The sequence below is a fragment of the Corvus cornix genome, chromosome 5 (genome assembly GCF_000738735.6).
Source record: "Corvus cornix cornix isolate S_Up_H32 chromosome 5, ASM73873v5, whole genome shotgun sequence".
NCBI classification, from domain to species: Eukaryota; Metazoa; Chordata; class Aves; order Passeriformes; family Corvidae; genus Corvus; species Corvus cornix.
The window spans coordinates 22,862,901-22,885,178 of record NC_046335.1 but is presented as its reverse complement, the minus strand read 5'-3'; the positions used below and the strand labels follow the sequence as shown (position 1 = coordinate 22,885,178).

General features: G+C 41.2%; 1 protein-coding gene across 9 annotated transcripts in view; it reads left to right on the top strand.

The window, feature by feature from the left end:
* Nucleotides 1-22,278, top strand: part of TTLL5 (tubulin tyrosine ligase like 5) — a 126,928-nt gene that overhangs the window by 91,127 nt on the left and 13,523 nt on the right. For 8 of the 9 annotated variants that reach the window (XM_039553325.1, XM_039553324.1, XM_039553326.1 and 5 more), the window contains 2 exons: nt 10,803-10,980; nt 18,196-18,419. In XM_039553325.1, the coding sequence (XP_039409259.1) occupies nt 10,803-10,980; nt 18,196-18,419 (402 nt within the window). Of the gene's footprint in view, nt 1-10,802; nt 10,981-18,195; nt 18,420-22,278 lie in introns of those variants that run through there. The other variant, XM_039553327.1, reaches the window with a different exon arrangement.

Sequence of the window (22,278 nt, the reverse complement as noted above, 5' to 3'; positions counted from 1 at the left end):
GCCATTCTGTTCTGAAGGTTTTTTTTAGGCTGCATTTTAGCTATCAACAAAACACAACATATTTGCTATTTTCTGGAAAGTAGTTTCCTCCAAGTAGGATGTCTCTTGAGGATTCGTAGAAGGAACACTACAGACCTGGTAAACTTCTGTCACTTTTAGCCTGTGAAAAACCTTGCTAGGAATTTGTGCTACCTTGGTTGAAATAATAAGCACTTTTATAAAGTATCTTCCATTACCTCTAAGGAAGTTGGGTGGAGTGAGGGAAAAATAGCACTTACCTTTTACAATACAAATGCAGTGCTTTGTGGCCATCCATGAGGCTTGCAGGGATTTAAAAAAAAAAAGGTGTAAACCAATGAGCACCACACCCCTGGTATTGCTTTGGTGTCAGTGTGCCATGCTGCTCTTAAGATGGCTGAAAGTCTATATCATGATAGTATCTATCTGTGGTCTCTGTATAAGTAGACTTTTTTTCATATATTTTTAAATTTCTGCAACGTGTGGGATAGGATGGTCTCGCCTATGCATCATATACAGTCACTGGGCCAGCTTCTTCAATAGGTAGCAACCCATGCTAGAGTCTCTCTGTGTAACTGAGCATATTCCACCAACATCCCCTGATTATATTTTACATAACTACTTTGTTACAGACTTTAGAAAGCGTGTGCTGACACAGACATAGTTACTTCTTCCTCTAGTCCATTGTTAAATGTTCAGGGAGCCACAGCAGGTGAGTCAATCTTCGTACAGGAGGTGGAGGTAAAAGAATTCTCCCTTAGCTCCAGCATAAACAAACTGCAAAAGGAACCTGAGGAGGAAAAAAATTCAGTTTAACAGGTGGGAGATCACTCTCAGATAGAGTCTATTTGGTGTTACACCTTGTTACCTTATAGAAATCCACTTGAAGGACAAGGAAAGCAGAAACTACATATACCTATGGAATTGAGTTTATAATGTAGGGCAGATAAGAATGCTAGAGGTGCTGCTTTGGCCAGCATATGAGTATCATCAGGTTTAGGGGACTGTGCAAATCTGTCTTTTTATTGAGAAGCTAATTCAGCTTCATTAAATTGGATGTAGGCTGATAAAATTCAGTAGTTTAAAGGTAGAGGTCTTTTTAGGACCTTTACTCTGCCCTTGTATCAGTGCTTGGGGAATTATTCAGAAACAAGAGACTACTAACCACAAGCATACAGCCTCACAGCAAGGACCCAAAGAAGTGACCTTCAGTTCTTGTTTTGTATTTTTTTGTCTTTTACTTTATTTCAGCAGATAGATATTATACAACTTCAGTTGTATTACTGAATGGTAGCACAGTAGATGCATCTTACTGGTGCCAAGCTGCTTCTCTGCCTCCTTTACCTGGAACATTTATCTTAATATAACTGTGGCCAGCTGGCTTTCAGGTGACACTTTCCACAATCCCTGATAGGTGAATTTGTAGATGTTTGCTCAGGAAGTACAGAACAGATTCTAGCCTTCCCTTTAGGTGTATAGATTATAAATGTAGAGTTATTGCTTCTTTTGTGAAATTCTCGTATCTGGCTATAATTCTTGAGATGTATAGTCATGATGTCAGGCAACTGTATACTTCAGCTGCACTGTCCCCATAGACAGACCATCTAAGCTGCCAGATTTATCAAGTCTTCTCTAAGACACACTCATAAGAGAGTCTTCATCTACCACATTACAAGGTGATAGTTGTACTGGATGTCAAGCCAAGTTAGTTGTTTTAATTAATTTCAGTGCTAATTTTGTGGAATCTAGAGGCTTGACATGCTCTTTAGAGGTTTCAGTGTACTAGATATTTAATATTTAGACAACAAAATAGCCAGAGTTAAGTGCATGAGATGTCTCTACTGCATGGTCATACAGCACTAAAAATTTTATCTGGGCCTCAAGTGGTATGAGATCTGGACAGCACATCCTAAGGAATCCTTAAGGCCCTCTAGTGTAACACCGTCCTGTGCTATGTCTTTCATTATACTGATGGTGACAGGAGCATTTAGCTCTGGGCAGGGGCAGAGCTTTGAGTACTCTCCCCTATCTCATGAATCCTAACCCTGCAAAACTCAACAGCCTGTTTTTTATGTCTGTTTATTCTTATCAAGTACTCTAGATTTCACCAGTTTAGCCCAATTGTAACTTTTCACTTGCCTCTTGGGATTTAAAGAGGAGCCTGAGCTTCTTCATTCCCCATTTTCTTACTCACTGGGATCTTGCAGCTGCTGCTTGAGCACATACAGTGAAGAGCACCACACTCTGGGAAAGCTTATGCAGGAGGAAACTTAATGGAAAATATGAAAGGAAAAAAATGTGTTTGATGGACTTTTAATATAAAAAGGGGTAAGAAAAGAAAAGGAGGAGGGGGAGATTTATTCACTGTAATAGGAACCAAATGTTGGCTTGGACAGCAGCTACAGTCTCACTCTTTCCCTGTAAACCCTGTGAGCAGCTTTTCAAAGACATTACAGGGTGCAGGGCTAATTTAGTGGTCCTGACTTAACCCCTGCCTCTCTAGAGAGAGGTAAGGAGTATGGGTTTTCAGGAGAGATTAGTGACTTCAATTACAGGCTCAGTCAAAAGTATATTCTAGACAGATAACAGTGCCTGTTTACTGTTTTCAGCCTTGTGTGCTACTGCTGCTATCCACCCATAAAATGCAAAGTCTGCTTGTGTAAAGCACTAAAAAAGGCTTTATGTCTAGAAATAAATAGAGCCTGTAAGTCTTTTTCAGTTTGGTTTTCAATAAACTTGTCTACAGTGAAAGAGAAAAAGTAGAAGAATGTCGTTACAACTCATCTTCATCAAGTTGGTCCACTTGATTCATGCTAGGCTTTTACAGTGGAACCTCTTCAGTGAGGAGCACCTTTCCTGTCTATAAGTGGTTCCATACTGCATCTAATTTTCTGGTCCTTTGGCTTCTGTGAAGTGGGTATATTCACTTCAGAAACTTTGCCTGGACTAGGATTACTGATCAAATTTAAGATAGCACTTAACACATGTTCTTAGTCTGAATGACTTACCTTAATAAAAGCAGATCCAGACAGTACGGTGAGGTAAATTCATTGGGTTCACCCTGCTCTGGCTGAACTTCCTTAATTAATTAATAGTTTGAATTTGGGGCTGAGTATGCAGGACCACACAACACAGTTCAGGCAGTTGCATGTCAGAGTTAAGCGGGTAATCCTCCCCAAAACTTCCTTATGAGAGCAAAATGATACCAGGTTTCTGTTTTAGTCTTACCGTATATATGTCTTGCTGTTAAAATATTTTTGCAGGCTGCAACTGTGCTTGCAGGTGTGGAAATACGTGCAAGAAACATGAAGCCAGAAGTGCCTTCCACTCAGTAAAGCTCAACCCTGTGTTTGCACTAATTGAGGGTAGAAAGGCTGTGTGATTTTTGTTAATCTAGATCACTTGGAGGAGATATGCTCAGTTACCATCATTACTTCTCCAGTGACCTGATGAGCCACAATAGGATGAAGACACTGAACTTTGCAGTCAGCTGGCTGTTGGTTATCTTCTTGATTCAGCCTTTCTGCTAGTGAATTTCAGAGCTGCCATGTGTAAAAAGAAGAAAAAGCGTTGTTTACCTGCCAAGTATTCCCCAGATCAGAGAGATTGACAGTATTTTGTAACAGGCATGAAGCCAAGGATGCTACTAGGGGCCCAACAAAAATTGTCTCCACTGAAGGGTAAATATTTGATTTAATTTGCTGAGACTGGCAAGTTTAGTTCTTCTGAAAGTAAGAGACTGATAATGCCAGCTAAATCCAGGAGTAGCTGAGATAGGTTAGGCCTTGCCTGAAGAGGTTTTCCAGTGCTCCCTAATCTTATTCTGCCCTTCTCCTCCTAGGCTATCAGAAGGCTGTTTTGATGCACCTCATTTCTAACCTAGCAGGTTAGACACTTAACACTCATGACGTTGCCTCATGATGATGTAAAAGGCATTTAATTCCTGAACTGCATTGCCTTTGTTATAAGAAAATACTTATGTTCCAAGACCCAGGTTTATCAATGGCAAGGAAACAGCAAGAATAATTTTCAGAAGCTAGGAAGCAGGAACTAAATTATCCAGCAACATATACCAGAAAAGAAGGAAGCCTGTGGACTTCGATAGTACTTGTAGAAAAAAGTGAAGGAGCAAGAAGGCAATGGGCTTTCCTTGTATAGCTATTGTGCATGCACATCTGGAATAATAAAGTGGAAAAAGTTCACAGAAAAGCAATGTGCAGTCAAGGCCAGAAGGGACTGAGTTGAGGAAAAAGAAGGGAGTTAAGGGTGCCAAGGCTGGCTGAGCTCAAAGGAGACATAGTTCTGGTAATGAAGGTTTAGTCCTGAAATAAGAGGAATGTCATATAATAAAACAGAGAAAATTTAAGTTTAATTGGGAATGTTGGGGGAAATTCTTGACACTGAATGCATACCTGCGTGTGGAGTTGTGCAGCTGAGTGTGACACATGGACTCCTACAGCCACTGAAACGTGTTGATCCTGCAGCACAAGGAGATAATTTGGATGCTTTTCCTCATGTATTTGTTTCTGAATAAAATTCTTGTAACAATATCAGTTCTCTCAGCTGAAAGGGAGAATTGTGAGAATAGCAGAGGGGGACTCCTGACATTTGCTAGATATTATGCATATTAAAATGTCCTGGAATGCTTGAATTGTTCCTTTGGTAACTCTTACATTTAACCTGTGAATGGATTTGGAAATCGTAGTTAAATCCACAAAACTTTTCATGTTCTTTGCCTAAACCAACTCAGTCCTAAGACTTTGCACATGTATGTTTCGCAGCTTCTGTTTTCTCATGGCACAAATATATGGAGGGTAAGAGCCCCTTCTGTAGGTAAAATAGCTTGAGCTGCTGGGAAACAGGGGAGCTGAAGAACTAAAGGTGAAACTATTTCAAGATGCCTCATCACTAAGAGAGGAAAGTTTGATTGATGGTCTGTGACAGAAACTTTCTCGCATCTCTGCACCACTTCTACCATGGGAGACTGTACTTGTCACTTTGAACTGGATGTGAACCCAAAATGCAGTTCTGCAAGTTGATTGTGCCAATGCAGCCTTAACAAGATGCTCATTAACTTTAAAAGCTTTTCCTTAGCTTCTCTTGAAGAGTACAAAAGTAGATTGCAGGTCAGGTGATGGCATCCTCATTTTATACAGGCCAGCTGCTTCCTGCCCCTTCCCTGTCTTCAAGTACCTGTACCATGGTGAGTTCTGGACAGCTCCCAGTGCCTCAGATCTCCAAAATCCCAGGCTTAGCTCTTTTAGGTATATTCAAAATGCTTTGTTCGCCCCTGGTGTTTAGTGAAACTATTTTTCTTTACCTTTGTAACACAGCTCATGCTTATGTTACAAAGCAGGAGGCTTTTAGAGGCTTGCGTGTTCCAGCAATCAGAGCTACAGTCCATGCTAAAATGTAGACTCTTGCTGACTAAACTGCACCAAAGTTGTTCTTTCATAGACACTCCTGATAACAGCAGAGGCCAGAAGCAAACCATTCTCAGAGACTTGTTGCTCTGTTTTTCAGTTTTTAATTTATTGCTTTTGAAGCTGAGGGGAAGGAAAGAGGGAGAAAGACAAAGAAAGGCCTTGAGGCAAGTGAGAGGCCCAACACTCCTGCATCCCAGCCAGGCCCCCAGCGTCCTGGGCTTTATCCCACTCTGTTTATCATTGCTCCGTAGCCAGCCCCAATCTAGGACCTATTGTTAGGGATGGAAGAAACATGCAGTGTGCCAAAGAAAATGTTCTGTGTTTTTCTGAGTGCCTGAACATAAGTCAGCAGGATGCTGGGAGCTGCCACATTAGACAGAATCATTAGTTACTATGCCAACTACTTTCTAGCAGCTGGTGCTCACCAAGGATTTGTACTGAAAACTTCCTAGACTTGTCATACTGTCTGAATGCCCTGTGGGAAAGAAACTGCTGCCCAAGATTGTCTTGCATTCTTTGGCAAGGTGGGAGCACTGATTTATAAATGCGCTGCCAGCAATGGCTCTTGTTCCTCCTTAGCTCCAGCCTTTACAGGAAAAGATGCAAAGTACTTTCATTGTCAGCTTGTTTCCTTGTTTAATAGGATAATAATTATTTTTTAGTTTGCTAGACCTCCGGACATACTGATTTCTGCTGTGATCCTATCAGTTCTCACAAACTAAGCAGGGTTAAACAGAGAAATATTCTTCATGAATGCTGAAGCTTCATTTACACAATAATTTGAGCCTAGTTTCAATGGGATGTAGACACTTTTCAAGTATTTCAAAAGTGCCTGCTTAGTGAGTGATATATGGAGAACACCAGAGTACTTCATGAATTGGTATTGTTGCCTGCCACACAAGAATCGGTATCAAGCAAGTGCCCAGCTGTGCCATTGGAAGAAGGCTTCAGTTGAAATATAAATGTAAGCCTGATGAGTCATTCTTTTAGTACAGACTTGCTGTTTGTCATACAGGTCTTTGGAACTATGAGATCCTCAGTGACTGGTGTTCTGGGGTCTGGTCTTGTCTACAGCTTTAGTCCTTGGAATTCCCTTCAAGTTTTTTTGAAGTGGAAACAGAAGCCAGCTCTCTCCTTTCTTGTAAGAGCTGATAATCACACCCCTTCTCTATGAAGACCAGATTTCATAGAGACTTTTTTTTCTGTAATCAATGAACAAGTGCATTAACATTTTATTAGTATTTAGTATTTTAGTATATTGACATTAGTTTCTAGTACAAGTGTAGGTAGTTGATTGCATAAAGGTTGCTTACTCTAGAAATGAGCTAATGAATTGGAAAACGGAACGAGAGTAGAAAGGTAGTTTGGAACTAGAAAACCTAGAGATGAACGTATGGTGTCCTACCCTTTTAGACTGGATCCTGAGCATAATCGCATGGTGATGTGTTGAAAATGGTCTCAGAAGCAAACCTGTATCTTTTGTGGTACAAAAAAACTGCAGCAGAGAGGTTGTATGCTGTCAGTGAATTCGAAGAGGGAATTCTGGCCCAGCCTTTATGAAAACTACAGTTGAAAGAAAGGAACACAGTGGGTTTCTTGCCAAAAACACTGAGTAGCCTGAAGAGCTGCTGGAAGGACAGAATCTTGCTTACAACGGATGGGCCATAATGCCAAAGGCTGAGATTTCCTGTGCATAGTGAAGGCCTGAATCCTGGCCAGGTCTCTAAACTAAGCAACTCATAAATAATCCTGAGCAAGCTATGAGAAGATTGCTCACAACCAGCCTGGCTGACAGAATGAAACCAAATCTTTTCTGGTGGCACAGGCAGGAATTTCTATTTCCCATTTGCATGTGTGTGCATCTGTGCCTAAATCTGTTGTCTGTACATGTAAAGAAATGAATCATTACTGTTCAAGCAATAATCCTGATTTAAAAACAAGCAGGTCTGTGAGTACTGACTCTACAATCCTCATTTCCATTAGGGGTGTGGAGGTTTTTTTCTGGTTATTTTTAGCTTTGCCTAAAACAGTGTGAGTTGTGAGAAAGCTTTTAATTCAGTTTGGAGTATTTATACAATCTCCCTAAAAAGTGAACTCTTTAGTATCCATTAAGGTATGAGGTCCTCTACAGCTGTTTTGCAGCCTTCATTATGGTGCTGAACCTGTTGTAATTTTCTTAGGCAGAACTAACTTCTGCTTAAGGGTGCAAAAGTGCTATCATGCTTTAGTAAATCATCCAACAGGCAGAGACTGAGAATAGGAGATGCTCTGTGATGCATTCCTGTGAGCATGGCAGATAGACTGAGAGCTGGAGCATGTCTCTGGCAGCAGTGTATTGAGTCTCAGATCCTAAGCCCTGTTCTGTACCAGGGCAAACATTGCCTTAGATGTAATATCAGCACTTGATAATACGTATGTGGGGACTTGTCTTCATTTGAGACCAATTGGGAGGAACGTCCAAAATGAACATCCTCTGGTAGAAGGCAGGTTACAGCCATCCCTCCCCCACCAGGTTTGGAAAAAATTTTCCTCGGAGAAAAGTGAAAATAACTATTTATTTAACAAGCAAAAGTGCATGCGGGCACGGGAAAAAGACTAATGTCTAATAACAAAACCTCTCGCTGTGGAGAGAACCTGGTAAAATTCGAAGTCTTTGTGGTGTGGCTCTTTCCTCTCCAGAGCTGGGGTTCAGCATGGGCCCCTCCGGGCCATGGTGTAGGGTCTCCCAGTGATGTTGTGATGTTGCTGAACAGTCTGGAAGAGAAGAAGAAGAATCCAAAGTCCCAGGAAAACCTCTTTCCTCAGGTAATGAACAAGAAGCTAGCTAAAAAGCAAGAGAATGCCACTCTCTTCCCTGCTGCAGAAGCCAAGAGCTGAGAAGCAAGAGAACAAGTTATCTGTGTTTTTGAACACAGCGCTGAGGGAATTCCACTGCCTTACCCCACCCCGCCCCCTCTCAGGTCTGCCTTCAATACACAGAAAGGCACAGGATTCGTGTCTGGGCATAGAGCAGGCGATGGGGGATACAGCATCATAAAGTCACCCCAAGACAGGACTTCACAAAACTGCAGATGAAATACCTCTTTATGAAAGTGACCCCAAGACTGGCAAATACACTGGCTTTCTGTTGTCAAGTATTGTATATTTGTATTATAGAAGGTTGAAGTTATGTTTTGCAACATAATGCATAAATGCAGAATAATGCATTTGCTTCGATTTCTGTCTGTAAATAAGGAAAACATGTAGAAGCCAACAGAAGCATATTCAATCCAGAAGGATTCTGCAGGCCATAAGGATAAAATCTACTTAGGCAAGCAACAGTGTTTTCAATATAGTGTCTAGAAAAAAAAGTAAGTGCTGTTTTGTTGTGTCACATGGAGAGAAGGTATTGGAACCACAAGGAGTTGCATACAAGACTGTGCTGCAAGAAAATGTTAGTCAAAGTTATTGTGGTTTTGCTTGGTGTTTTTAAATTTAGTTCTTCCTAAAGGATTAATAATGTAGTTTCAACAGTGCTTTCCTGGGTAATTTAAGCCAGGCTTACCTGGGCAATATTATGTCCAGTATAATGATTGAAACAGAAAAAGTGAATTAGCAGGCTAGAAACCCAGTGAGAGCATTTGAGAGTTCATTGAATTGGACAAAGGTTGGAGAAAGATAGCAATCCCAGTGCATTTTTAAAAAAATCAGTCTTAAGTATTTGTAATTCCGTAACGGTTAATCCTTTGCCAGATACCTCAAAACAAAAGAAATGAGAATCAGGGAAATGTTACTATAATTTTGCCATTTAGATAGTGGCCCTCAGAATACCACAGACTGCAGTCATTGTACATCATCTCTGTGGCACGAAATCTGGCTATTGACAGGTCCAGTTTTAGTGGAGTTTTCATTTATATCAGTTTTGTCTCTTGACTGTTACATTTTAGAAATGATCACTTGATCCTTAGCCTCATAAGCATTCTTTTGGATCAAAGGATTAATTTTATGTATTGCACGTTCTGAACTGGAGGTAGATATGGGAGGAGTTGGAACAGACGTTAGTTTCTAGAATTAATAATATAACTTGAATGAATAGCTTAAAGAGTGTTTGACCGAATTATTTTATTTCTGAATATTTTAAGTGTTTGCAATGACAAAGTTTTTGGGGGAAGGAGCAACACATTCAAGGCAAGCTGTGATATGTTTAAAGAATCTAGGTTGCAAGTTTTGATAGGTTCCTGAGGCAAAGAGATTGCACTTAACTTGCTTGCCAAAACCATGACCTACACGCCAAATTGTGGCATGAAAGACACCAATTATCTTTTATGTCCCAGTTACGTATGATGTGGATAGGAAATAAAAGGGAAGTCTGCCCTGGGAATCCAAAGGAAATATTTGGAAGTAGTGGCTGAGAGAAATGTGACAGAGATCATCAGACACTTGGGAAGCTCAGGCATTGAGGCTTGAAGGTTATATTACCCAGAGTGTCAGGATTCAGTGGGTCTTACAGCATCTGTCTTGTGAGCACAGAATGTGTGAATTGCTGAGCCATTGTAGCCTCTTCAGGACACCTCGTGGCCCTGTCAGTCTGCCACCTGCTCTCTGCAAAGCCCCTCAGTCTTGTGTAGAAGTGTGTTGGTGCTGCCTTCTTGCCAAGGCTTACAAACTTCAAAGCAAGCCAGTGAGCTTCTGTTGGTACTTATCATGTTGCAGGCCACAGCTGAACTCCTACCATGTAAGCCTGGGTTGTAAGAGCTCCTGCCTCTTTGCAGGAGGCCTTTTGTCCTTTGGGAAAGGATTGCATTGCTGTGAGGATGAAAGTAATGAGCCTATCTCACTCCCCCCAGGCCTTTTGGATTGTAACTGTATGGAGTCAGTATGTGTCCCAGTTGCAACCTCACCCAGCCAGTCCTTCGTCCTCTCTGGATGTTGTACTGCGTGTCTGTTTCTATTCCATTGCCACTGCAGCATGTATGTGCTTAGTGTAAGCCTTGTGTTACTGTATTAAAGTCTCTACAAATCCAAATAAGTAATTATCTCATTAGTGATGGGAATCAGTCTTTTTCCTGATGCTATTCTTGCCTGTCTTCAATGCTAGTCAGCCACAGAAATGATCCAGTTTAGAGTTTTTATTCTCCTCTCCTCTTTTCTCCTCAAGAGAATGTCTAGCAATATAGTTCCAGCCTGGAATTCAAGAAAGGCCTTAGCAGGAAGCAGTTGGCACATGGCACCTCTAGCAGGTGTTGTGCTTGCTAAAGCCACATAGTGCAAATTCATAGCTGGCTAAATATTAAGAGATTTTTTGTAAGATGCAGTGCCTCATAGACAGGAGTCCTTGTATGCAGAGTGGTGAAAACATGACGGCTCTTCTTTCCTCAGGGCGCTAGAGAATCATCATTTTGCCTTGGAAGGAGAGATGGAGAACAGTGTCTACAACAAGGTTACACGGGGTCCTCTGGCACATCCCAACTATCACCTTCAGTTTGCTGTGCAGCAGCTTCAGCAGCAGAAACTTCAGTCAAGACAGCTGTTGGAGCAAAACCAAGCACGGCAACAGGTAACTAAGAGAAAAACCTGCCTGGGATGTAGCAGTGCTGACTAAGTCTTAGATGTGCAGAAAAACCCAGAGACAGTACATAAGGCACAGATTTTGTGAAGGAAGTTGCTCTTAAAGTGGGTTGCAACAAAACTAGTATTACCTGCAGTGATTTTGTTAGCATTTTCATGCTGTGGTTCGCAATAGCTTCTTCCATTACTCTTAACATCTTAAAGAGCTGGAGGAAATACGAGAAAGGGCTTGTATTACTGATGTTCTGGATGACACCTAGATGCCAAAGGTGGACCACTGTTGAACAGCATTTCCATTCTGCCTGGGGAATCTTTCAAGGTTATAATGACTTAATTGATACACTTGTTACCTTACTTTGTTATTATGGGGAGAGAGATATATTCTGAGTGATGTCCAAAAGGCTTCCCTGCTAAAAGGAAGGAAGCCTTTGGGTGAACAAACCTTCATTCTAAACAGCTTGGTCTCCAGTAGCAAGGAGCTGTTTGTTCACAGTCTGGCATGACTGGACTCCCATGAACAGACCTGTTCAGACATGGAGGTCTGAACTCCCACTCTCCCTCCTGTGAAGCAGATGAGTCATTAGTCAGGGTCCTTGAGAATAGGTTATGGGCAAATTGCCCTCATCCTTTTCTGGGAGCATCTTGAAGGAGAGGCCCTTCTGCTTTTTGCTCCACGCTCTCCTTCTTTCAAGGCCCTTACTTAGCCATGTAATTTTCATCCTCAACTTCTCTCACCTACAGTCTTCTCACCCACTCCATGCAGGAGGTCTTCCTTTCATCTCTGTCCACGGGGCTCTGGGCAGGCAGATGTGGCTGCTCACGAGCTCGGGAAAGGGCTGTAAACTGGCTTGTGCCTGTGAAGAGGCTGGAGCGGGCCATGGGGCTTGGCTGAGCCCTCTTCTAACTGCTGACATTGAGCTGATGTTATTCTTGGCCTGGGGCAGAGCCATTACTCAGGAGTTTCTGTTAAAATGATTCTTTGTTAAACCTCCTCTCACCCCCACAAATTTCCCCCTCCTTTCTCTCCCTCCTTTCTCCTTCTGAGCCAAGCATTTTAGAGTTGCTGTATTGAGGCTATTGCCATGCTGCAGGGCTTAGGCTGCACTGAATTTGACATTAATGGGGAAAGATACTTGGTGAATATGGGGGCCTTCAGACTTTCTGTCATGAATAAAATGTTACCTTAATAAAATGATTGTCTCTTGGACACTTCCTGTCCAAGGCATTGTATGGAGCCAGCCATCTCTCCTCTTTCAATCACAGTTGCATGGCTCCTCTGATGCCCCCTCTGCCAGTCACAGCATTACCCTCATCTTCCCCTGCACCCTGTCTAGTTTTCTGTCATTGACCTCTTCCTTCTGCTAGTTAGCTTCTCAGACTTCAGTCCTTTAACTTGGCCTAAGAACTGCCTTCTCTTTTCTGCTGCTTATGCATTCTCTGACCTGCATCTTCCCGCCCACACTGCTTTGACTTCTGCACCACCCTTTCATACTGACCCGCATTTGTCCTCCCTTTTAAGCTAGAGTTCATGTAGCTTATCCTAGCCTGTGTGGTTTTACCACATTTCCTTGTCAATGTCACCTATGCTACCTATCTCCCATTGCCTGCTGTTTCCTATCTCTTCCTTCCCATGTACTGAGATCTCCATCCTTTGTTGTCTTGTCTGCCACATTCAAATTTGTCAGTCTCCCCTGAGCAGAAGAAATATATCCGCCAAGATTGAAGGCCTATCACTTGGAAGAGTGTCATCATCTCTCTATTTTGGGGAATGCATGCAGAATATCTCCAAGACTGTTTCATCTGATTATTTAGGTTCTTGTTGTGGTTAGAAGGCAGACTAGCCATTTGTCAGCAGCTGAAGTACATATATTAATTAATATATCTTGAGGCACACCCTGAGTGTGGCGTGACCATGCAACATGACTGGATGCAAGTCTTTCCTTCTGTCTCTGGCAAAGGGACTGGTTACATGTATGATTGTATATATGTGATCAAGTAACAGAAGCACCATAATTAATAACACAGCAAATGCTTCTCCTGTACATTAACCAATTCAATATGTTGGGGATGAGATGGATGCACTGGAAAGCATGGGCTTTTCTGGTCAAGTATTTGTGTCATAAGAATCCCTCCATCTACCATGCAGTAGAGCTGTTTTATCATGTGTGTTAACATGAAGGCTTGTTGTGTGCTTTGTTGCAGCACCCACTCTTGGTTGAGCACTTTCCAGACACTTAAGAATGATGATGATTTCTCCAGGCATTTAACAATCTGCAGAATAGCAAATAGCATGTGGGTGGAGGAAGAGGAATAATAACGAACAGTTTTCACTCATTGTATGCAGAAGTTAGTTCACACAGTGTAGTACGGTAGAAATAGACCTTTGATGCCAGAATAGGTACTTCGTTGCTTGGACAAAAAAACCCCACCAGACTGACTGGATGAGAATCTAACAAACAAATAGGAGGAGTGATATGGAGCAGGAACAGAGACAGTACAGACCATGAGAAAAGAGAACAAAAATAATAAGGGGAAGAGTTTGAACATAGAGACAAGAAGCTTAAATCTGATATCAGTAAAATCAAGGAATAAGAATTACAAAATCAAACCAGAAGACAAGAAAAACAGTCTTATAGCAGTATTTTTAATGTTTAAAGGAGACTTCACGTGACACATTATGACCTAGATGTTATTATCACTGCTGCAGTTGGCAAGACAGTTAATATACCATCATTGTTTATTCTCTAATTGTTTCCTGTTCTGGAAAGATTCCAATAGCTATTAGGGAGGTTCCTTCTTTGTTTGGCTATGTTCTGTCTGCTTAGCCTAGCGTTTACTGGGTTTAAAATTTTATGCCAAACATTTCACATGGGAAAAAAGCTAAATTAAAACAAGGGAAGTACAATTGTATGGTGGAATGATCCCCGTCAGTCCTGCTTACATCAAAAAGGCTCATGTTAAACAAGACAGGAATCATGTTAATGAGTTGTGTGGGCAGTTATGTGATCCCATTTTCAATCACAAATTTAAGTAGATTTTATGCTGTAGAACATTAGGCTAATTTAATCTTAAATAACTCTCAGTCATTTAAAAATTGTATATCCTCTGAAATATTCCTCATTTGATAAAGTTCAGCAAATTTTTGTTTTTTAATACTTGTGATTCTCTTCTGACGTCCTTACCATTTATTTAGATCTGACTGGAAATGCTGAGTACTGTGAATAATATTCCTCGTATTCCTAGAACTATATTATTCCTGCCTGAGGATACAGGGCCTCTTTGAATGCAGCCTTGAACATCATTAAACTGTTTTCTAGACTGTTATATATTGAACTGCTGTCAGATTTGCAGTATCTCTTTTCCTTCAGTTTCTTGTTCATTCTTGTTTTGCAGCTTTCTCCCTCAGATTGTTTTCCCACTAAATGTGCTAACTGCCATTTTTCCTATTTGAGTCTTGTGATACTGATGAGTCAAAGTCTCAGTGTAAGTAAAACAGAACAACCATTCTGAAAGCAGTAGTCTGAGCTGATTTATACCAGCTGAAATTTTGTCCCCATGTTTGTGCTTCTGTCACTATTATTAGAATTATGGGAACGCCCAGATGTATTAACTATCTTTCCAATACAATGATACAGCCCAATCCTTGCCCCAGAGAACTTGCAGTACCGAGAGAGAAATAAAACAGAAGGTACCAAGTCAACTGAATTTAGTATATTTTTTTCTTGCTCTGAAGAATTTACCAAGGAGGACATGGTTCAGGACAGTCTGTGCATACCATGAGCTTGCTCTTCTTTAGGACCCCAAGATACTCCTCTTAGTGCAGTTTAACACTATGGTACATTTTGAGCCTGCTCTTTATCACCTCGTTGTGAGTTTACAATTCAACGGATTGTTGTATCCAAACTGATTTAACTGAATGCATTAGTATGTGTTCAAAAGAATTTCCACTAAGCAATTTATATGACTGGAAAGGTCTTCCAAGACTGTTAATTCTCTGTATTTTTGCAATGTTATCTGAAACACAATTGCTTTTCTAAAACTGGTGGGTTGTATTTTGTTGGGTTTGCTTTCTTTTTTTTTTTTTTAAACTTAAAACCTTGTTATTTTTTATTGCTTATAAACATCTCAGTTTACGGTGCCAGGGATTTGGAGCTAGCTGCACAAATCTTTCTGCAATACATGTGTGTGTGCATCTGTCTGTCAGTTCTCATACACCGTTGAGTCATCTTTTTCAGACTTGCTGATCCAGTTGAATGTGAATGACTGTGGGATCTCACAGCTATGTTTCATACAAATGTCATTAAAGTCAAGAGCCATATATCTGGGAAGGGGGTTCAACTACTGTTCCCATTAAGGCAAAGGCTGCAGCATGAGACCACTCCTAATTAGACAGCACAAAGTCAACACAAGAATGCCCAGACCCATGAACGGAGGCATAATTTGGGGTATGCTTTATATTAGATGCTGTAAGACGGATTCACAGGAAATGAGCTTCATTACCTCCTCTGGTCACACAATGAACATGTTTTTGCTTGCAACATTTGTTCCATTACTGTGCTAGGGATGGGTGTTAGATACAGGGATGGTAAGTGCCAGGAACATTCTTTCTGTTTTTGAAGACGATTAATATATCTGCTTTTCTTCAAAGTACTACACTACCTCTCTGCTTTTAATTACTAACAGCCCAAACTTAGCTGCTACTGACTAAAACTCTTAGACGTTCATTGTCCTTACTGACAAGATGTACACATTGAGATTTTCTAATTAAAAACGACTCTTTTTTTGTACAGATAATACTTTGTATATGGTGTTCCTGTTGTAGATGTGGAAGCAAGGAGATACTGCTTCAGTCTGTGACCTAGAGGAAAGCACTTTCTCTGTCAGTGCTAACTTTCTTCATGGGCAAGACAGGGTTAATGCTGTCCTGCCTCCCCAGAAAATTGTGCGCAAGAATTGACTCACTAATAATTTACAGAAATTTTAGCTAAAACGTCTTAAAGCTTTTTTAGTATTTTTCAGATTTGTAGCCCTAGAGACTTGTTAGGGTAGCAAATATCTCCTCAACATCAAGTTAAATCTGCCAGCCTGGGAACTGTGATTGAGAATTTTTCACTTGAAGCAGAAATAGTTGGTGCTACCTGCTTTAGGACTGCATCCGTCAGGGTTTGTCTAGGCTTCTGCTCTCCCTAGACCCTTAGTCTTCAGAATCCTGAGGGATAAGGTCTGTCTCCTATGTTTTGGATGTGCTAAAAACTCTTCCCAACCCTTCCTTTGTGTGGTCAGGCTCTGCTCTCCCCAGCTGTCCTCTTTATTTGCACAGTAGCTTCTCCTGGTTTCCTGTCTTGTCCCCATGGAGTTCACAGCAGGGCAGTATACTTTGTAGGCGAATCCAGAAGCCGTGGTCCTTGTCAGCTTCCAGCCTCCCCATCCTTGCCTGGAAGACAGCCAGAATCTCAGCACAGTGTGGAGACAAAGGCCTTTTCGGAAGCCTATAACCTCAAGAAAAATATCCATGACCTTTCCTTAGACTGGTTTCAGCACAGTTTTTGCCGATCCGTCTTTGTTAGGGCATCCATGCTTGCTGTTTCTTCAGAGTCATGGGCCTCCTTGCCAGTGCATATTAACACAGGGAAAGGGTTATGACTGTATGTGTTGTGGACTCCAGGATCTAGTGATTTTTGTAACAAGGAAAAGAACTTACAGGAAAAATGCAAAATATCGAAAGAACTTAGAGGAAAGATGGATAATACAATTTCACAGTGAAATGTCACTGCTGAATAAGAAATGGGTGCAGTGACTTGAGGGTCTCCATCCCAACCCTAGGATGTGCCAGGCTCTGAGATGCAAGAGACTAAACCAAATTCCATTTTAGTTTGTTTTTCTGGGGAGAGGTGGGGTGTGACTGCTGTTTTCCAGACTTCTACACTTGTACTAGCTTCCTAATTCAAAATCTGGAAGCTGCAATCAAGGCAGAGCTTCAGGGAAGGGAGAGGTTAAGAAGGATTGGGAGCTCAAGGGCATGTTGTCAGTGAGCTCTAGTTAGGAAACAGGCCTGTTTTGGCTCCTGCACTTCCTTTTCTCCCTAGAGCTCTGCCTGTCAGAAACGCCTTCCCACACACCACTGCTCTGCCATTTGCCAGAGAATTGCGGGGGAGAGGGGCTTTTCCTGTCTGTGTGCTGAGACTCAGCCAGACTGTGGTTTTCTCTGGAGCCTGGAGCCCATTTGCTGTGGCTTTGTGTATTTTCCACCCAAGGAGAAACTGAGGACAAACTCAGTGAAGGGCGCTGCTCCCAGGGTCACACTGAGGGCTCAGCTCTTCCCCTTATCTCCTATGACTGACCTCTAGATGCCAAATTACAAGGTTACAGTATTGCCTCTGTGCTGGGAATCTGACTGACTTCGAGGAAAGACAGAACACAACTCCCAGCAGGTTGCTCCTTTCTGAAGAGAGTTTAGCAGTCTGCAAAACTCCCATAGGGGAAACATTCTCCACTCCCTGCTTTGCCAGTCCACTGCTCAGTTCTCCAGTGTCTCATAACATGCAGATCCTTTTGTTCCTTGTGTCAAATCTCCAACATGCTTACTCTCCCACATGCTATAGGAATAGAAATATTTTCTGTTCCCTGATATTACTGGGGATTTCCTTTTCATCAGTGGTGGACTTAGAGTTCCTTTTTCAGAAGAAAATACCCTAAAGGTTTTCTGTTTTTCCAAGCACCTACACAGTTAGATCAAATAAGTGGCACTGTATCATCTTCCCTATAACCTTTCTCTTTCCTAGAACTGTCTCAATCCCACCTCCCACATAAAGAATAATATAGCAAGATAATGCAGAAAGTCAGTGTAATAAAATATTTACTTCTTTGTGGATGGAAGCCCACTGCAAAATTAGGTTGAGGATTGGGCCTCTTGTTTTTAATCCAGAATAGTAGAATTCTGTGGCAGTAGTGAGGTTGTCTGCCTTCCTAGAAGCTAGTCCTGCCTTCCAAGGGCATAAAATTCAGCTCTAAAAACTACTTCACTGACTTAACAACTTAACTCTTTATGTGTGGGACTTTCCTTCGAGTCCTGGGGTTGCCTTCACCAGGCAGATATTATCCCTCACAAAAATGTCACCCACCTCCATCAGCATTCTCAGCAAGGTTCACAGAGGTAATCAGCAATTACTATGGGATTTTTTTCTTTTTTTCTTTCTTTCCCCAGGCTGTTTTTGCCAACTACTCACAATCCAGCACCAGTCATATATCTATGCCAGCTGGCTCTGATGCCCGCAAGACATCAAGTGCCACTTCTAGTATCCATAAGGCAACCAGTTTGCACAAAGTGATGCCATCCCAGAGTACAGCTCCTCCTCAGCTGGTTCCAAAGCCTCCAACAAACCACAGACAGGCAGTGATCAGAAAGGCTGCAGCCCAGAGGATTTCCAAGTAAGTTTTATCTCTTCCATCCATTATGGGGAGTTGGCACTGGTTTCCCTGAAAATGAAAATTGGAGAAGAAACTGTCTACATCTAACTCTGACAGATCTTTTTGGCTGTGCTGTCCAGGATAAATCTCAGAATAACCTGAGGTGTACATACTGAAATAAGCATTGCGCTGTGTTGCAGTTGTGCGTTTCACAAGGGTATGGAAGGTAACTAACGTCATACAAAGGTAAGGACATAGGAACTGTCAGATTGATCCATGAGTGGGATTCAGTAATGTAAATACAGGTTGCTAGTGGCATTTTAGATGCCCAGGGTTATTCCACCTGACCTCCAGCTGCTGTTCCAGATGCGTACAGGTCTTCTGTAGCTCTTGTGTTGTATCCGTCAGTCCCATGCAGATGTCTCAAGTAACTTGAAGGCACCAATTGTGGTACATCTATGTTTAAGCACTCGAGTCACTCCCTTTGTCTAATCTTTGACGGGTGGATTAGAATCTGGTGGATCAGAAGAGGGTGCCAAAATAAAAGCCAAAACAAAGCAACAAAGCAATCCAATACCTTTAACAAGATAATCTGCCCTTGAGCCGAGTTTTCCCATAAATTTAACACACAATGTTGGATTTAGGCCTTCAAGCACAAGTGTTTGTTTCATTTGAAATGTTTATATTGTGCCTGATGTAATGATAGCTTTTCTCATTAACTGTAGAAATCCTTCTTTTAACTTTTAGTAAGCGTTTAGTTATATAGTGCTTGCTATTCTAAGGTAAGTGGATGGATTTGACAGTTATCTTTAAAAACAAGTGTTATCTTTAAAAGCAAACAAAAATATTCACCATGAAATGTTGCTTACTGATTGTAAGTTTCCTTGTTTCCTTCCTTTCTATTCCTTGCTATGTCTTCTCTTTTGTGCATTATGAGAAAATGTGAGCAACACTTCTGGGTTTTCAGCTTCCTCAACTCTGTTTATCTCCTCTTAAATGGCAGAGCTGCTTTAGTCTAAATCCTTCATCAGGTTTTTCCTTATATATCCTCAGACTTGTTTGATCCTGAAAAATTGCTTTCGTGTCCTCCTTCCTTGTGCTTACTCTACAGCCAGAAGAGTTGTAAAGCTTTCAGAGCAAGCTCCTGTGAGGTTTCCTGATCCTGTTTTCACTTCCTGTTTAAAGAGAGAAGTTTTAGTTTTAGATTACTGATGAAAGACACCTTATGAAGATGCAGTCAGTGTGTGTGAATCAAATCTGGAACTGCAGGGCATATTTAAGGAACTTGGACAGAACTACTTTGGGGAAGTTTGTGTATTTGCTCCCTGTACTCTTGCTATCTTAAGAGATAGCACACAGAATTAATCCCCCAAAACTATTTAAAAAGAAAACAAGATGTTAGTAAATTTTGTCAACTCAGCAAATGCAGATGTGAGCATCAGGTCTGGCAGGTATGTTATGGTAGGTTTGCTATCTGATTTCTTTCATGTTGGGTGGCTCTTGCTAGTACAGGTGACAGGCTGTGTCAGTGGGATTCTCTGCTGGGCAGCAGGGATGTGTATTTGAAGATGCCGGTGTGCTGTGCTCACTTCTTGGCAAAGGAAATGTTTATCCTTGTGAGATGGAATTGCAGCTCCTTGGACAGACTTTACTTTGCTGCATTTTTGTGGTTTCTGCTCTGTGACAGGCAGGAGTGTGGGAAAACCGGAAAAAGTTCAGCACCAAAAATGCACAGAAGGGGGAAAAAAAGCAAAAGATTCCTTCAGAATTTCAGAAAACTAATCCAAGTATTGAAGGCTGCAAGGAGCCGCTCCGGAAATATTTTCCAAGTTGCCTTTCAGTCTCCAGCACAAGGCTCCAAACCCATTCTTGCCATTCATGGGATCTTGCAGTTACATTTTTTCACTTACATGGAAAACGGCAGTGCTTAGCTATATTTCCAGCATACTGAGAGCTGATCATTTAAAAACTGCTATGTCTCAGACTAATTTAAGCCATTCGTTGTTGTCAGGAGAAGACCAGATACACATCTACAGAGGGGAGTGAATGGAGAAAAGTCTCTCTGTCAAAGGAATATAGACTAGAGAAGAAAAAGATGTCTTGCATGCACCAGCCTGTTTTCTACAGTCCCTGATAATTTTGTGCAAAGTATTCTCGGACACGTCGAGTAGTCTGCTTTCAAAAAATTCCAGTGGTAGAAACTCTCCTGTGTGCTATAAAAGTCTATTTAAGAATCTAGACAAGCTTTCTATCAGCTAGTTTCTCCTGATGTCCTATCTGAATTTTTCCTTTGTTTCAGCCTGTTGTACCTTGTTCCGCCTTCCTGAACCCTAAACACTTTCTCATGTAAATACTTTCCATCTTCTGAATATCCTTTACTTTTTGGAATAACCTAATTTTGCTTAGACTTGTTGAGGTTTTGTTAACCTCAGATAGTAGTTCTACCTGCCAAGTCCTTAATTGTCTTGAATTTACTGTATTTTCTTCAGTTTGTCAGAGTGCTTGGACTGTGGCATCCAAAACTGCACTTTTCTGGTGTGAGACTACCATATCCTTAGGTTATGACATGGCAAATATCCCTCTCCATAACATCATCTTGGCTACTTCATTTGTCTGTCAGGTCACTTTTGATTTGCTGCCTTCTCTCACCCCCTAATACTTCTTGGCTGTGTTCCTGATCTCTTTCCTCAAAGCGGATCTTAGGTCTATGTATTATTTCTACAGGACTCACTGAAACTCATCCCATTCTCTTGTTAAAGCTCCCATGTCTCTTTTTCTCCCCCCATATATTTTAGTAAGCCAGACCTTATTTCTGTTTTCTCTTTCACTGGCCTTTGTTTCACATCTTAATAAAGATCATATTTTAAAAGTTGTTTCTAGAATTTCTCCAGAGACAGGACTATGATGAAAAAACTAAAATCAACTTTGTCTCTTTGACCTATCTCCTCCTTGCATGCTTTATCAATTCTCTCCCAGCCAGCACACGTGGCTTCCAGAATAGGAAGGAACAAGAAGTAGAAAACTCAACTACAAACAGAATGAGATGCTAAAGATGAACATTACTGACTAATTCAAAAACTATCTAGTAACTTGGACACTTCCCTGGTTGAAACATAAAGGAAAAAGTAATGGAACAGCCAGACAATTCAGGCTTGTATTTTCAATTCCTGGCTTCTCTTGTTTTAGTAAAAGGTGGTAGGTTGACTTTATAATGGATTGTGTCCAAAGCAGACTCCTTGCTTAAACTAACAGAGTGGAAAACTGGGGCCTATATTAAGGTGTGGAAAAAGAGTAACTGGGAGAAATGGTTTAGTATGCAGCTCTATGCTGAAATATAGTCCCATAAAATGGTCTCACAAGATTCCATCATTTTGGTTAAATGTGCTCGTATCACTAACAGATAGTTTTTGAACAGCTGACACAACAAGCTCTTTTTTCTTTCCCAGTCAGACTGGGCCTTTCCCACTCCTCATGTTGCCACTACTATTGACAGGTCTGTGAACCATGAAGAGACCTGCTGATATTTTGAGATAGACATCACAGATACAATATTCATAAGCTATGGAATGAAGCAGATGTCACTGGAAGCAGTATTTGGTGTATGGAATCTTCACATTACAGATGACAACATGTAAAGTAGAAAAATATATTAGCTCAACTATTCACCACTGGTACAGGTGGTAGATAAAATATCTTTCTGCTTTTAGGAATGACTCAGTCGTAATAAATACACATTTCTGTGCTATCATTCACATAGTAGCTTTTCAGAAACCTTCTCTTTGTGACGGCATCAAGAAGAACAAGGCTTTGAACAACCTGTGAACAGAACCATCAGTCAAAGAAAATGTCTCAGAAAAATTCATCTGTCAATATTAGGCCA